Source organism: Talpa occidentalis, unplaced genomic scaffold (assembly GCF_014898055.3).
Source record: "Talpa occidentalis isolate TD23 unplaced genomic scaffold, MPIMG_talOcc4v2.1 talOcc4.11, whole genome shotgun sequence".
Lineage (NCBI taxonomy): Eukaryota > Metazoa > Chordata > Mammalia > Eulipotyphla > Talpidae > Talpa > Talpa occidentalis.
In genome coordinates this window covers 24549201-24563756 of record NW_023601104.1, presented here as the reverse complement: position 1 = coordinate 24563756, position 14556 = coordinate 24549201, and the positions used below count along the sequence as shown (strand labels likewise).

The 14556-nt window shown below is 42.5% G+C and overlaps 1 protein-coding gene across 4 annotated transcripts in view; it reads right to left on the bottom strand.

Annotated features, from left to right (window-relative positions):
- Positions 1-14556, bottom strand: part of AQP9 (aquaporin 9) — a 115373-nt gene that overhangs the window by 8690 nt on the left and 92127 nt on the right. For all 4 annotated transcript variants that reach the window (XM_054701835.1, XM_054701827.1, XM_037502570.2 and 1 more), the window contains 3 exons: positions 8200-8326; positions 3448-3585; positions 2052-2170 (listed from right to left, as the gene is read on the bottom strand). In XM_054701835.1, coding sequence (XP_054557810.1) covers positions 2052-2170; positions 3448-3585; positions 8200-8242 — 300 coding nt within the window. In that variant the 5' untranslated portion in view covers positions 8243-8326. The remainder of the gene's footprint in view (positions 1-2051; positions 2171-3447; positions 3586-8199; positions 8327-14556) is intronic.

Genomic DNA, 14556 nt, shown 5'->3' with positions numbered 1-14556 from the left:
GAACATGGCAATTGAATTTAGAGTTTAAGCTCTGCATCATTTCATCTGCTTTCCAACATCATGCGACTAAAAGAATCTGTATTCAAAGAGGTATGTCCTCCCAAGTGCTCTTTTCTAGAAAGCCTTTGCTGACTCTCCCACATAGAACAGAAGTTTCCACCTCTGGACTTTTATTGCATACTAACTGTATGTCTGCCACTGCCCTGCTCACCCTGCAAAAGAGTGACACGTGTGCCTGTGAGATTGCACAGCAGCCCCTGAACTCCAGGGAGAAGGAACAGCATGGATCTGTACCTGGTTCAATTCATAAGTGTTCATAAATATTTATTAGCTGAATGAATATTAATTAAACTATGGACCAAGCTTGAACTTGCAATCTCAAGAGGAGGTGACCCAGAAATATGGCCCTGGTTGCCAAGAGTTCTGTTGGGTACCGACTGACTGATAGTTGATACTTTTTTGGAGCACCAGACTTTCCTAATATTTTTTTTCTTAGCTGTGTATAGTAACAGACTATAACCATGGCAACTCACTTTTAGATAGGGAACAGTAAAGAAAGCATATAAGAGGCAGATATGGCTAATCCTCAGTGAGGTTGGACTCCCCTACTAACTAGCAGAAAATTCTGGAAACAATTTCCTGTGACCGACACTTGGTGAAATCTTGAGGATAAGAACTGGGAAATACAAAATTCTACAAAATTCCATTAATAGAACAATACTGGGAGGAAGAGAGAAAAGGAAGAAGACAGGAAGGGAGAGACTAGGAAATTCCATTGATCAGAACATTAAACTGGGTCTTCAGAAAGTTTTCAGTGGCTTGTGCAAGGGCAAATGCATGGGAAGAGGTAGGACTGGGACTGAGTCTCCAGGCTTGCTTCAGAATTGGAAGGGAGGATTATACCATACTCCTGCCCTTGGGGTGGTCAGGGAAGTCCTGGGCCAGCCCACTTTGGGGAGGGCAAGGAGGGAAGAGAGAGTTGTTCCAGGACCCACTGGAGAGGGCTGCCTTTGGGGGAAAGCACATGAGCCTGGGGCTTCACCTTGTTTCTCACAATCACAGAACAGCCCCAGAGCACAGGGAGGTGGCTGTCATTGCAAATCACAAGGGACAGACACATCATCTTTTTCAGCGCAAGTCAAGGTTTCAGAGAGAAAGTCAGCATTTTTTCTTTTACTGCCAGTGGAAAAAAAAATCTGAAATCACATGAGACATTTCTAACGAAATTTCAGCATTTCTCAATCCAAAGCCAGTTTCTTCATTATAAGACAAATAGGGTTGAATTAAATGGAAAATAAGGTCCCTGGAAAATCCTGTAACTCTATCTATCCCCAAAGCCCATGTTGAGGCATCCCTGGGATCCTTATTGACTTAGAAAATACATCTTATTAATAGTCAATTCGTGCACTTAAGGTTTAAGAGCTTCTACCTTCCCTGTCATTCCTGACTTGCCTAGGAGGATAGACTCCTGGTACTTTGAAACTAGAAAGAATCACCCAGTTAATCTTTCTCTTAACAGAAACTGACACCCACAGACTGGGGACCCCCACCATCTTGCCTTCAGCTATCTCTTCCCTCTTCTTCCATCCTTCCCTTTCAGCAACCTTGAGAGTGTAGATAAATAGACCTTAATGGGGGAGCATCTGTGATTACCCAGGCTCAACTACCACACTTCACAGTCCTTGAATTGAGTCAGTGTCTTTTTCTGTGGCCCCCACATTTAGATGAGGTCAATCTCAAAAATTACAAGAATTCCCCCAAAACAAGAGAAACAGCAATAATGAAGCAAACTCCACTGTCCCTATAGGGTCTGAAATGTCCAGTCATCTACTCTTAACTGATTGAAACAAGTACACTATCAAAGAGGAGGCAGCAACCTTATTAACAGCATCACAACTTGAGCAAACCCCAAAATTTGTGGGTTTTGTCTATTGACCTGACTTTGAAGACATAGCCTCTCCTTTCTGATAGGCCCATAATGCTTTTATACATTCCCCTTATTGGATCATGCCTTTTCACCAAAGTTAGGTCTTTGTGGAATATACACTTACTTGGTCTGCAAATGCATTCGCCAGAGACAGATATGGAGCTGGGTATGTTGCAAAAATCTGTGCTGTTGCATTTTCTCCCACGATGAGCAATTTTCCACCAGCAAAGGACATAAGTCCATCTATGGAAGACAGAGTCTGGCATGTTAGTGTTCTCTGGGCAAGACTGAGTGAGGCCTGCTCTGTGCTAAACAACTGTAGGAATGTTTAGCTTGGCAGATCCATGTCATTTGTCTCTCTTTATTTCATAGCGCTGTAGATTTAGAGATGCCCAGAGAAGTTCTAGGGTGGTGGGTCAAAGACAGAAATCCCTGGCTGCCCTGGACAGTTCATTCGAAACTTGAACTAAATCCTTAGCCAGTGGGTCTTGGGAACCAATCTTGTTTTGGGGGAATTCTTGTAATTTTTGAGATTGATCAAAAGTTAAAGTGGAGCTTGGACCTACTTCAGGCAGAATTCAAAGTGCCACGAGGGTTGTCAGTGTTTGAGGGTGTCATGATATGAAGACGCCTTAGAGCAAGCATGAGAACGGGGCCTGACATAGTCAGTGTAGACCCAGGGCTCTCAGAGTTTTGGTCTGGTGTTGAATTTGGTCCTCTTAGACTCTAATTCTCAGAAAGATACTTGTGGGAAAAGGCCCCTTTTCACAAGGTATTTCTCTAAGGCTTGGTTCACATTTCTAGTTCCAGAGGGCATCAGTTTGAGATTCATTGTATTAGGTTAGACAAAAGGAGCTACTTTAATAGTTAATTTCATCGAATCCTAAGATTGTTTAACTTGAAGAGCCTTAGAAGTCATCAAGAGTCACTTGAAGTCTCTCATTTTCCAGAGAAGGAAAGAGCCCAAGAAAGTCTGACAACATTTGAAAAATCACACAGCTACTTCTAGCCTAGCACAGAACTGCAAGCTGGGTCTGTTTCTCAGTGCTGCTTTTCTGGCATTTGCATAGAGGGGACTGAAGTTCCCCACCCAGTCTGCTTCTCTGCTGTGCCCTTCCTTCAAAGACAGTTCCAGATTCCTTCTTTAAGTACTTACTCATCAAATCTTTTTACCACCTGCAGATGCCTCCTTTCACGTCAAATCAGAGAAAGCTGAGGAGGAGTCACTGACCTTCTGCTTATTTTGTGCATATTCGCAGGTAGTACTGGTTGGGCCTGCTAGAGGCTTCCTTTAAGTTCTGTTTCTTGCCCCCATTTGAGTTGGGACCATTTTCATTTAGAGGCTTCATGAATTTACCCTAATGGTAATGTTGGCCCTGTCCTTTAGAACTCAGAACTCTTAGAAGGTGCTGTCAATTATAGAATGCCTCCAATCCTTGCTTATCTCACTTCTTCCTACCAAGGAAGATTTTCAGTTTAAGTCAGCTCTCTCAACCCCTGGGCTCAGGGGCCCTACTCACCATAGTAAATGCCAAAGAGGGTTGCAGCTCCTGCAAAGGCTCCCAAGAACTGGGCTCCCACATAAAAAGGCAATTTGAACCATTTCATCCGCCCAAAGAGACACATTGCAAAAGACACAGCTGGGTTGATGTGGCCACCTGCAAGGAAGATAGAACAGGAATGTCAGTGGGCAGGCCAGGGAGAATTAGTATGAAGAAAACTTTATGAAGAGACCTCAGTCAGAATTCAGTCTTCTAGGCAGAGAACCATAAAAGGGGAAAAAAGGGTTGCATGTGTATGAGTGAGTGGGGATGATGAGTAATCCTCATGCCTTTATTAGACATTTAATTTTCTGAAAGGAATCAGATATAGACAAAAACTTGCTGTGCACAAGTGGCTATCTATCTATCTATCTATCTATCTATCTATCTATCTATCTATCTATCTATCCTATCTATCTATTGGATAGAAATAGTTGTAAATTGTTAACTTCAATATATTTTTTTAAAAATCAATATATTCAACTATATATTTTATAAGGTTTAAATCTATATCTAATAATTCATTGGTACATATCCAGAGGACATTAAAACAGTCTTAGGCTGTGCATCTCACTGACTCAGTTTCTTTTGAGGTAAGCACAGTGTCAGAGTAGGTTCTCCTCAATTCCTCTGCATAAAGCACAAAAATGTAGCAATATTTCCATCACCCCAACCTAAACTATGATCAGCCTTGATTCTCACCTAGCTCCAAGATCCGACAAAGGGGCTGCCCTGTGTTAGGTCTGCAATCTCCCCAGCTAGTTTTGCAACAGCAACCACACTTATTGCACCCTTATGAGATGCCAGCTTAGGGGTATGTGAGAGTAATCCTTGGGAGAACCCAATGAGATGGGTACTTCTCCAATTAACAGTTGAGGAAACTGAGGTGCAGAAGTAAAGTAACTTTCTTAAGACTGTAAGGTTAGTAAGTGGTAGAACGAGGATTCAGAACGAGGATTCAGTTCAGGTTTATCTGAACTTTAGAGCCTACATGACTTCCAGACCTTCTTATCAGGTTTACAAAAGCTTCTGTGCCTTAGTGGGCAAAAACAAAACAAAACAAAGAATTTCAAAAATCATCTTTGAGCACATGGCTTACTCCCTGGGGACAAAGCGTGTTCATGTGAAGAGTATAGATGACATTTTGTACAGAAGGGGAATCAGAGTCACTATTGCTTTCACTGTGACTATATTGAAATGTGGACCTTCAGGTTGTGGACATAATAAACAAGAGTGATGATGAAGAAACTGGTACTTTGCCATTTGAACCTTCACAGAACTATAGGTGAGCTTGTTTCTAGAAGCCCACCCTCTGTGAAGAAAGCTAGACTTTTCTATAGTCTCTCAAAGTGGGCTGCTGACAAAACCAAAGGGTCCTTATTCTATCTGCTACTGAGTAATACAGCTATTCAGGGGCCAGTTGAGCAACAAAATGCCAATATATCAAAACATGAAGGCTTGTAGACATGTCAACTGTTCGGTTTTATTTTTTAATCCAAAAGAAGCACAATTCTGGAAACTAGCAGTATAGCTAATTAGGAAAGCTGGAAACAGGTTAGGAGAGGATGGCAGTAGAAAGTTCTGGAAGGAGCCCTGTTCCTCTTCTCTCAAAGGCTGGTTGGAGAGTAGCTACCACACAGTTAGACAGGAGGGGGCCCTTGTGGAAAAACAAGGAGCCTTAAGAAATTACCTTCAATCAAGATACCTCCTCTCCAATGAGCCCAATGGGTGTAGTTATTTGTTTAGCAATCTCTTTTCCCAGTATACAAACTTTCCATTGGTAGGTCTATGCTTTGTATTCCCTCATAAGCACTCTGCGGCAGGAACCATTATTTGCTATGAACTTCACATAATACAAGGCACTTAGTAGGTATCAAAGATATGAAAGTAGAAGAAATAAACAGCCAGAATCTTTATTCAAATAGGTTTCAGACCATAGAGACTGGTAGAGAGGGAAAGAAGCCTGTGTCTGGAGGGTGCTTTTCAAAGCAATAAGGAAAGTGGCTCCTTGCAGACACAAGCAGTCCCTCAAGCTTACCCGAAGGACCAGTGCTGTGGGAAAGAACATGAGAGAGGGGGTAGGGACAGCTGCACTCTGAAGGCAGCACCCTCGGGTTGTCATGATGATTAGATGAGTCACCACAAGCGCCCAGGTGTGCAGCCATCACCCTAAATGTAGTCTCAGGAGAGCAGGGCAGACTCACCCCAGGTACTGCTCCAGGCAAGTACCCAGCAGCTGCTTTTGTGATAGAGATAACCTTTATCTTTTATTTGTCCTTAAGCAATGCTAGTTTGCTTTTTCAGTGAACTAGTGTTACTGATAAAAATGCTACATGGAAAGCAACGGCCATGGTAGAGGTATAAGCAGGCAGTGAAACACTATGGGGGAATGAAGGCCATGTGAGTTCTGTGTCATGAAGGCCATGTGAGTTCTGATTGGCTGTGTCATGAAGGCCATGTGAGTCATGAAGGCCATGTGAGTTCTGATTGGCTAGATCACAGGCACCTTCACAGAGGAGCAAGCCAGTGGTAACCTCCCCACAGTAAGGAGGCATTTGATATTCCAAAACCAGAAGGAAGCTGACCCCACCAGTCCATGACCACACAGTGGGCTCCCATTTGTTTATGCCCAATATACACTGGTTATTTTTGGAATCCTCAAGGAGGGTCTCACTCATGCCCACAAACTGGCATGTTAACTGCAACCACCTTGAGAAAGTCACCAGCATCACATAAACTTTCTCCTTCATTCCACAAGGCTGGTGTCTGTGCGGACGTTATCAGTGGGCAAGTGTGATATCTATGCTGATCCCCAAAGCCACCAGTCAGGGAGCCAGAACAGCACTAGGTTCCAAACAGACATGGGCAGATCAGCTCCCTTTCCAACCCAATGTTACCTTGTAGCAGCCAGGCTCAGAAATGGCTGTTTTTGTCTTGGGATCTCACAGTCTGTCAACAATTTGGTCAGTATCCGACACTCAACCGGAAATGATCTCTTGTGAAAACTGTCCCATCATTTCTGGCTATCACCCTTCTGAGCACAAGGGCTCAACCCCTGAGCGACCAGCAGGGAAGGCTGCACGCCTTCCTCACACCCTCTTCTCCTTCTCCTTCTTCATGCTGGTTCCTACCCTCTTTCCTGCTGTGGTGACTGCCAAAGCCCGCAAGCACATCAGTGAACACAAACAGACATGGGTAGCAGTGGTGGTGAAGGATGTTAATTACATAGGCAGGATCTGGGACCAATTTATTCTAAGCAAACATTTGACTATATTCGATTTAGTTGAAATACTCCAAAATCACGTTTCCACCCATAAAATAGCTGAGAATGTGCCTATATTTATGTGGCACGATCTGGAGAAACTGTACTTATGTGGATGTAGTGAGTGTGTCGGCTGGGGCCGAAGCTTCAGAGCACCCCGCATGCTTGTCTGGAGCTGGGAGTGCGTCTGGTGTGGGGTGTCTGGTGTCAAGGCCTGCACTGTGATCAGGTGGCAGCACACTCAGCATGGCCCCTGGTTATTCTTGTTATTCAGTGCTGGGATCAGAGCAAAGGCCTGACAAGCATGTGAACAGAAACATCGCTCATTCCAAACAAATCCCACATACAGGAATCTATCTTGGACCGCCCCAGGATGTGAGCCTGACTGTGCTATGGAAAAATGTGCCAGCCAGGGAAGGGCTGTTCCAGGTACCAGCCTGAAGAGGCTCCCAGGAGTTTAAACAATTACTCCTCAGTGTTCCGGGGGCAGCTTATGTCACCAGGTCAGCTGGCTTAAATGCAGGATCCTCTGGTAGGACCGTTCTACCCAAAGGCCCTGCCAGTAATGCCTTTCCCATCGCAGACTGTTGAAAATGTTATATAACAAGGAGACATGAGCTGTCATATAGATCCCGGTCAAATCTTTGCTGTCCCTTTACCAGCCATGGGACTTCTGGCAACTTACTTAATCCCTTTTGAGGATTAAGTTTTCTAGTTTTCTCTGCAGAGTGGAGATAACAATACCCGCCCTAGAGGATTGCTTGGAGGACAGAGAAGCTGTTCGCTGCCAGCCTGGAGTACTTGCTCACTTGCTCATTCCCTCCTTTTAATTTCTGAGCACCCAGCCCAGGTGCTGGCTGAGAAACTCCAAGTGCCTTAGGGAACTGGAGCAGTTCCATATTCCTTTCATTAGTTCCCAGGCTGTGTTAAATACCATCATTTCTTCTCAGAACCTTGAGAATGGATTCTAAGCTGTCCACCACTTGGCAGAATTAGATGAAGACCTTCTGGATCACACCTATACTTCCAGCTATTCTGCAGGGAACTCAGACGCTCTAATTGCTATGAAGGCCCAGAGACTTGTTCTGTTGGAATGAGTTTCACCAAGTTTTTCACTGGGTGTCTGGGAAGTAGGTTCCAAGGGCGGGGTAGAATTAGAACAAAGAAGAACAAAGAAACAAAGAAAAGATCATATTGACAGATGAAAAATATATTCATAGCCAGACGGAGAAAGCAGCTAATTCTGAGTTTTAGCTCCTATCTCTGTCTCTTACTAAATACTGCTTTGCACCAGTGGACATTTTCTGGTCACTTTAATTGTGTCATCTATAAAACTAGAATCAGGTACATATCCTTGTAAGATTGTTGAGCTACAAATAAATTAAGGCTCATAAAGCACCCAGCATTGTGCTAGCACATTGGCTAGCTACTATTGGGTTCATAGTAGTTACCATTATTCCATTACTTACCAGAGACACCTCCAGTCACATAAATAGCCATTACGACTGCCATTGCAAATCCAACATTTACAGTGACGACTCCTCCAAAAAGTCCTCGACTGAGGATAGCTTGTGCCACAGAGCCACATCCAAGGACCTGGAATAGGAGGAAATTCAAAAGTAAATGGAGATGGTCACTGTCACAATGGAAAGTCACAGTAAGGAGAAGAATTTTTAAAACAAACTCATGGATTGGATTGTCTCAGACTTCATACAAATGAGGTTGCAATGAGCCAACCATACCTAGATAACAAAATGTTGGTTCTGAGGCAGCATCTGGCTTACAGATGGGTTTTTGTTGGGCCTGGCTTATGCAGCATTACAGATTTTCCCACAATAACTTATTGGATAAATTCACACAGTGATCCTTTCTCATTTTCTTATTCATTATTCTGTTTTCTTATTTTATTTTATTTTATTTTATTTTTTATATAGACGCATGTTTTACTTATTTATTTATTTGTTTGTTTTGTTTATACATGCACTGGGTACAGTCAGAAGCGCGGGAGGGTGAGAGAATTCACCAGAGCCAGAGCGGGGAGCAGAGCAGGCAGAAGGACCGAAGTACACTGCTGAGGGGAGCAGCGGGCGGCAGGAGAGGTCTGCGCGCCATGTGGGACCCTCCTCCAGTGGCCGGGGAGCAGCCGGGGATCGAACCGGCGCTACAGAGGCTGCGGGCAGCTTCGCAACCCAGCGCTCAACCGTTGCGCCACCGGGGAGGCCCCCTGTTTTCTTATTTTAAATTAAACTTTTATTTTGAAATAATCATGGATTCACATGAAATCGTAAGCAATAATATGGATAGGTCCTGTACGATTTTTATCCATCAGTTGCTTTAAATCAATGGGGATTTGGTAACCCCCAGAGGGATCACTTCCCTGAGTAGAGAGGTAGGGGCTGTTCTCTTTATACAGAGCTTGTGCACCCCCATCCACCCATTGGTCACTTTCTGCACTCTTTCTAGCCCCTGTAGGCATTTGGGCTTTGGATTCCTGCTCTCCAGGCTCCCCATATAAACCAGATCAGGCTCACAAACAATCCTGTGAACATTCAACAATTGGAAAGGCCATTTGTACCATGTATAAGGTCATTACAAAAAGTGTCTAATGAGCAAAGGAACAAAAAAATGTGGAAGGACAGAATTGACAATCAAGTCCTCCTCATCCCCATGTCTTCCCTCCCTGAGGAGACCATAGTTCCCTGGACAGCAGAGGCTACAAGCTCACTGCTTCCTGCATTCCCTTGCACCAAGCATTTACAATATACATCCTGCCAACTGATGTGCAGTACAAAGGAAGTATGGTGGTGAGTCTTCAGCAATATTCTGCCAATAGAAGATATTTTGGAGACTGGAATCATTGTTCAGAAAGATTTGGAATAAATATATTATAGTACATTGACTCAGCAGTATACTATACAATCATGAAACAGAATGAGGAAAGGAGATCTGTGTGTAACAAAAGCAAAAAGCTTCCCCAAGTTATGTTATTAAATTAAAAAGGAAAAGCTGCAGTGCAATGTTAAAGCACACCGCCAATTGTATTAAAAATATAGTATAAGTTTTCCTTTTTTATGCATGGCCTATCTCCATGAAAACATTAGCAACAAGAGATGGGATTAAACCCTGTGGGAGGAAACTAGATGACTGAGGTAGGTGTTAAAATAAAACTTTTCATTGTATATCCTTTTCTTCTTAGAAACCATATGTCTTAGTCCACTTGGGCTGCTATTACAAAATACTACAAACTGGGTAGCTTATAAACAATAGAAATTTATTTCTCACAGTTTTGGAGGCTGGATGTCCAAGATTAGGGGGCCAGCCTGGTTGGGTGAGGGCCCTCTTCCAATTGCAGACTTCTCTTGAGTCCTCATATGGTGGAAGGGACAAGCGGGTTCTTTGCCATGTTTCTTGTAAGGACACTAATCTCATGACGTGAGTCCCTCACAACCCCATTTCCTCCCAAAGGCCCCACATCCCAATATCACCACCTTCAGCATTAGGTTTTCAGTGAATACATTTTGAGGAGACACAAACTTTCAAACCACGGCACTACGTATTTCCTAATTCAAAAGAAATGGGTTTATATATTCATTGAGCAACTAGTTATAACCATTTGATTCTGGCCCATTGAAGAAACATTTGGTGAGAGGGTGGTTACTGGGAACAATGACCCCATCACACACAGGTTTGATAGAACAGCAAGAAAATAAATGACTAGCCTTATGCTGTGGCGTAGAAAGCAGCGAGCATGGACCTGGAGGAATACATTCTGGACTGTAGGCTCATTAGACTGTTTCTCTTTACATATTGAATCAGTTAAATTACTTTCTAGACTTGAGTCTAGTTTGATTTCATAACTAAAGAAGAGCAATCAACCTGAGGGAAGGATGGCATCAAGTAATGAGTATTACTTATGCGCATGTAAGGAGAGCTTTCAGAAGCAAATGTCTGTAAAAAAAAAAAATAGATTCAGAATATGGCCGGGGACAAAAAATGGGCAGAAGAGCTAAAAAGAAACTTCTCCAAAGAGGAAATGCAAATGGCCAACAGGCATATGAAAAAATGTTCAACATCACTTGTCATCAGGGAAATGCAAATCAAAACTACCATGAGATACCATCTTACACCAGTGAGAATGGCACATATTAAAAAAACTAGCAACAACAAATGTTGGCGAGGGTGTGGAGAAAAAGGAACTCTTCTGCACTGTTGGTGGGAGTGCAAACTGGTCCAACCACTATGGAGAGCTGTGTGGAGATTTCTGGACCTACTAAACATAGAGCTTCCATATGATCCAGCAATTCCACTCCTAGGGATTTATCCAAAGGACACAGAAACATCAATTCCAAAGAGCACCTGCACCCCTATGTTTATAGCAGCACTATTTACAATAGCTAAGCTTTGGAAACAACCCAAATGCCCAAAATAGATGACTGGATCAAGAAGATGTGGTACATATACACCATGGAATATTACTCAGCATTCAAAAAAGATAAACACATGCAATTTGCAGCAACATGGATGGCGCTGGAAGGGATCATGCTCAGCGAAATAAGCCAGAAAGAAAAAGAAAAATACCGGATGGTCTCACTCATAGCAGGAATCTAGAAAACTTAAATAAGGGACCAGGAAAATGAATAACTATAAGAAAGTGAAAATCAAAATCAACAAAAAACTATGAATCAGAAACACTCTATGGGGGGGTGGGAGGGCGGGGAGGGGAGGGATTGGGGTCAAAATAAGGGGGTTGCAATTGTATGGGGAATATAAAAATAAAATTTATTAAAAAAAATGAACGATGTAAAAAAAAAAAGAGAATATGGACGGGGAGAGGGAAAGGTCAACAGGGGAGGGAAGAGCGCAAGGGACTGTGGTAATGGATCATGGGCGCTGTGGTGGTGGGAGAATTGTGGAGACTACACCTGAGGGGAGAAATCATATACTATCCAAAAATGAACAATGGTGTAAGAAAATCAATAAATTTAACAACAACAAAAAAGAGTGATTAAGAATTTAAAGGCTTCTCATCAGGAGGTCAACAGGACAATAAGCAGCGAGATCATCTCTCCACAAAGGGATGAGAAGGAAAGTCTGAAACTGAAATACGAGAGGCTGCACATAAACGACACCCTGACAGGGATGAGTTGATTCTAAATAGCTCACATGGGGTGCATTGGGAGGGCCGTCCCAGGAATACAATTCAAGGGATTATATATATACATATATATTATATATAATAAGTTATGTATATAATATATAATATATAATATTTATATATTTATATGATGCTTTGGGTTTACTCTTCCCTGAAAGAAGAGCAATTATCTAGATGATCCTATAACAATCTCCCTCCCCAACACCTCTAGTTATAAGACAGATTGACTTGTTTTAGTTTGAACTGTTAGATCAGTGGGGGAAGTAGGAGTCTTGGCATCTCCAGGAGGCACCTGGTCCATGTCCCCCACACACGGCAGTCTTGGACTTTAATCACAGACTTGGCTCCAGACCATATAAAGAATGCCAAAGAAAGTTGCAGAAGGAACATGCTCCCTTTTAGCCTCTTCAGAAAAATTCCCTGGGTCCATTTCATAACCTCCCAAGTTCACCTAGACTTGACGTTATTTTTTCTAGAATCCCTTTCTCTTGTAACCATCAGAATAAAAACCACATAGGTGCTCTTCTTTCATTTTAAAGTTAACTAAATGCCCTGGGTGCAACTTTCAAGATAACTAGCATTTTGGTAGCATCTTCTGAAAAGAGGACTAAAACACTGCTGACAGCTGAGATGACTGAGCATCTTCTCTCTTTCATAGTCCGATGTGCCTGTAACCATGCAAGTCTAGAGGGGACACAGAAGCTTTACATGGCCTGAGTGGAACTGGGAAAGCCTTGGGCTGTCTAGTTGCTCTATGATTAAGACTCCCCTCTTCCACCCTAGATGCTGAAATTACTTTTTGTTTTTCTTTAGGGAGGATAACTAATGCTGTGTACCGCAGGAAAGGAACAGGAGAAAAAAATGAGTATATAGGGACTTCAGTTATCCTCATCGGAAATCACCACTTGCAAGATTTCAGTACAAATTTATATCATTGCCTTTCATTTTAGAGTGTGTTTACCCTAACCTGAGAAGTAATGAGGATATGACATTACTTATGATCTGCCTATGATCTGTCCCTTGCCTGCCATCTCCTGCCTGCATTCACAACACAAGGGAAGCAGATCTTGGAAATTTTACTATATTGAAATTCTAGTCTGATCGCTGGGGAATTGGTCACCCCCTCTGGTTTCCTTCTTCTGAGTGCCCAGTGTAATTTTTTCCCCTTCAAAAATAAGAAAACTGAGTAATCTCCTCTGAGGTATTACTGATAAAATTTCCAACATTATTCCCCCCTCTAACCTTTAAGAATGGTCATTTCAAGCCTCTTCTTAAACAAAGAAAGAACTATTATCATATCCTTCTCAATTTTTCTGGCCCCCCCATCTGGGAATTCCTTTGGGGACTCATCACCCATTCATATTCTCTCACCAAATCAAACCTCCCTTCTCTGAAATCCACTTGTACTTTATATACTATACAATTAATGCTGAATTGTTTTCTAAGTGTTTGTTCTATTTCCTTTTCTAGAAAACAATCTCTAAGATTCCTTTTCATGCCAACAGCCAACAATATGCTAGTCTATTCTGTCCCGTTGAGAGTTTTTCCTCCTTTGCAGGCCATCTATTGACCTTCAAGTTCTCTCCCACTTTGCCAGGATCCAGTATCTGCTCAGTCTATCTGCCTTATCCAGAAAAATTTGAAAAATCACAGAACCACAGAGAAGGGAGGGTACAGCAAAGTCATGGATCTAGTTTCCATTGTGTCCTCTATGCCCCCAAAGCTCCTTATTCATCTTTCATTCACATTCTCCCAATAGCTTCTTTAATCTTCTCCTCAACCTAACTCACACAAACCTGATTCTGTAAATAATGTCACCTTCTATCTGACTCAGCAGAAGCTCATTGAAGCTCAATGGTAATTCAGATGATCACATAAACATTGTGCTCCAGTTATCGAACGCTGTGTAATTAACTATCCCCAAACTTATCGGCTTATCATGATAACATTCATTTTGCTTGTGAATCTGAAATTTGGGCAAGGTTTGGCATTTCATGTCTGTTCCATCTGATGCCAAATATGATGGCTCAAAGTTGGACTGGAATTATCTGAAGGTTAAAGGATTTACGTATCTAGTGGTTGGTGGCTGTTGGCTGATGCCTTTGTTGGGGTGTTGGCCGAGGAGAATTGTGTCCATTCTCCTGACGAATGGCCTCTACACATGGCTTGAGTCTTCACCACATGACATATGGGTTCTGAGTTCCAAGGGTGAACACCACATAGATTCCAGATTTTGCCTTCTTAAACCCTGCACCACACTCCCTTTCAGATATAGTACTATGCTTGTTTTAGCATGAGAGCATACAAACTGAATCTGACAGAAGTATTTTCCCTGCAGCATCCTGAATAGATGTTCACCTGGTCCATGTTGGATTACACTTAGAAGTGGGGTCTCATTACCACATCAGGCAGTTTATTTTATGCATTTTTTGTTCTTCCGGTGGTTAAGGAGTCCTTTCTTCTATGAAGTTGGAGTCTCCTTTCCTACAATTTCTTTCCATTAGCTTCAGAGCCATTCTTGGGAACATGAAGAAGCTGCTTTCACATACCAAGTGTTCCAAAAATAGTAGAAGGGCATAAGATTCTTCCCAAGTTCTCTTCTCCTGGAGGATTTTGCAGGATTTTCCCTTCATCTTTGATCCCTGAGGCTCTTAAGCTTCCCATGGATTCT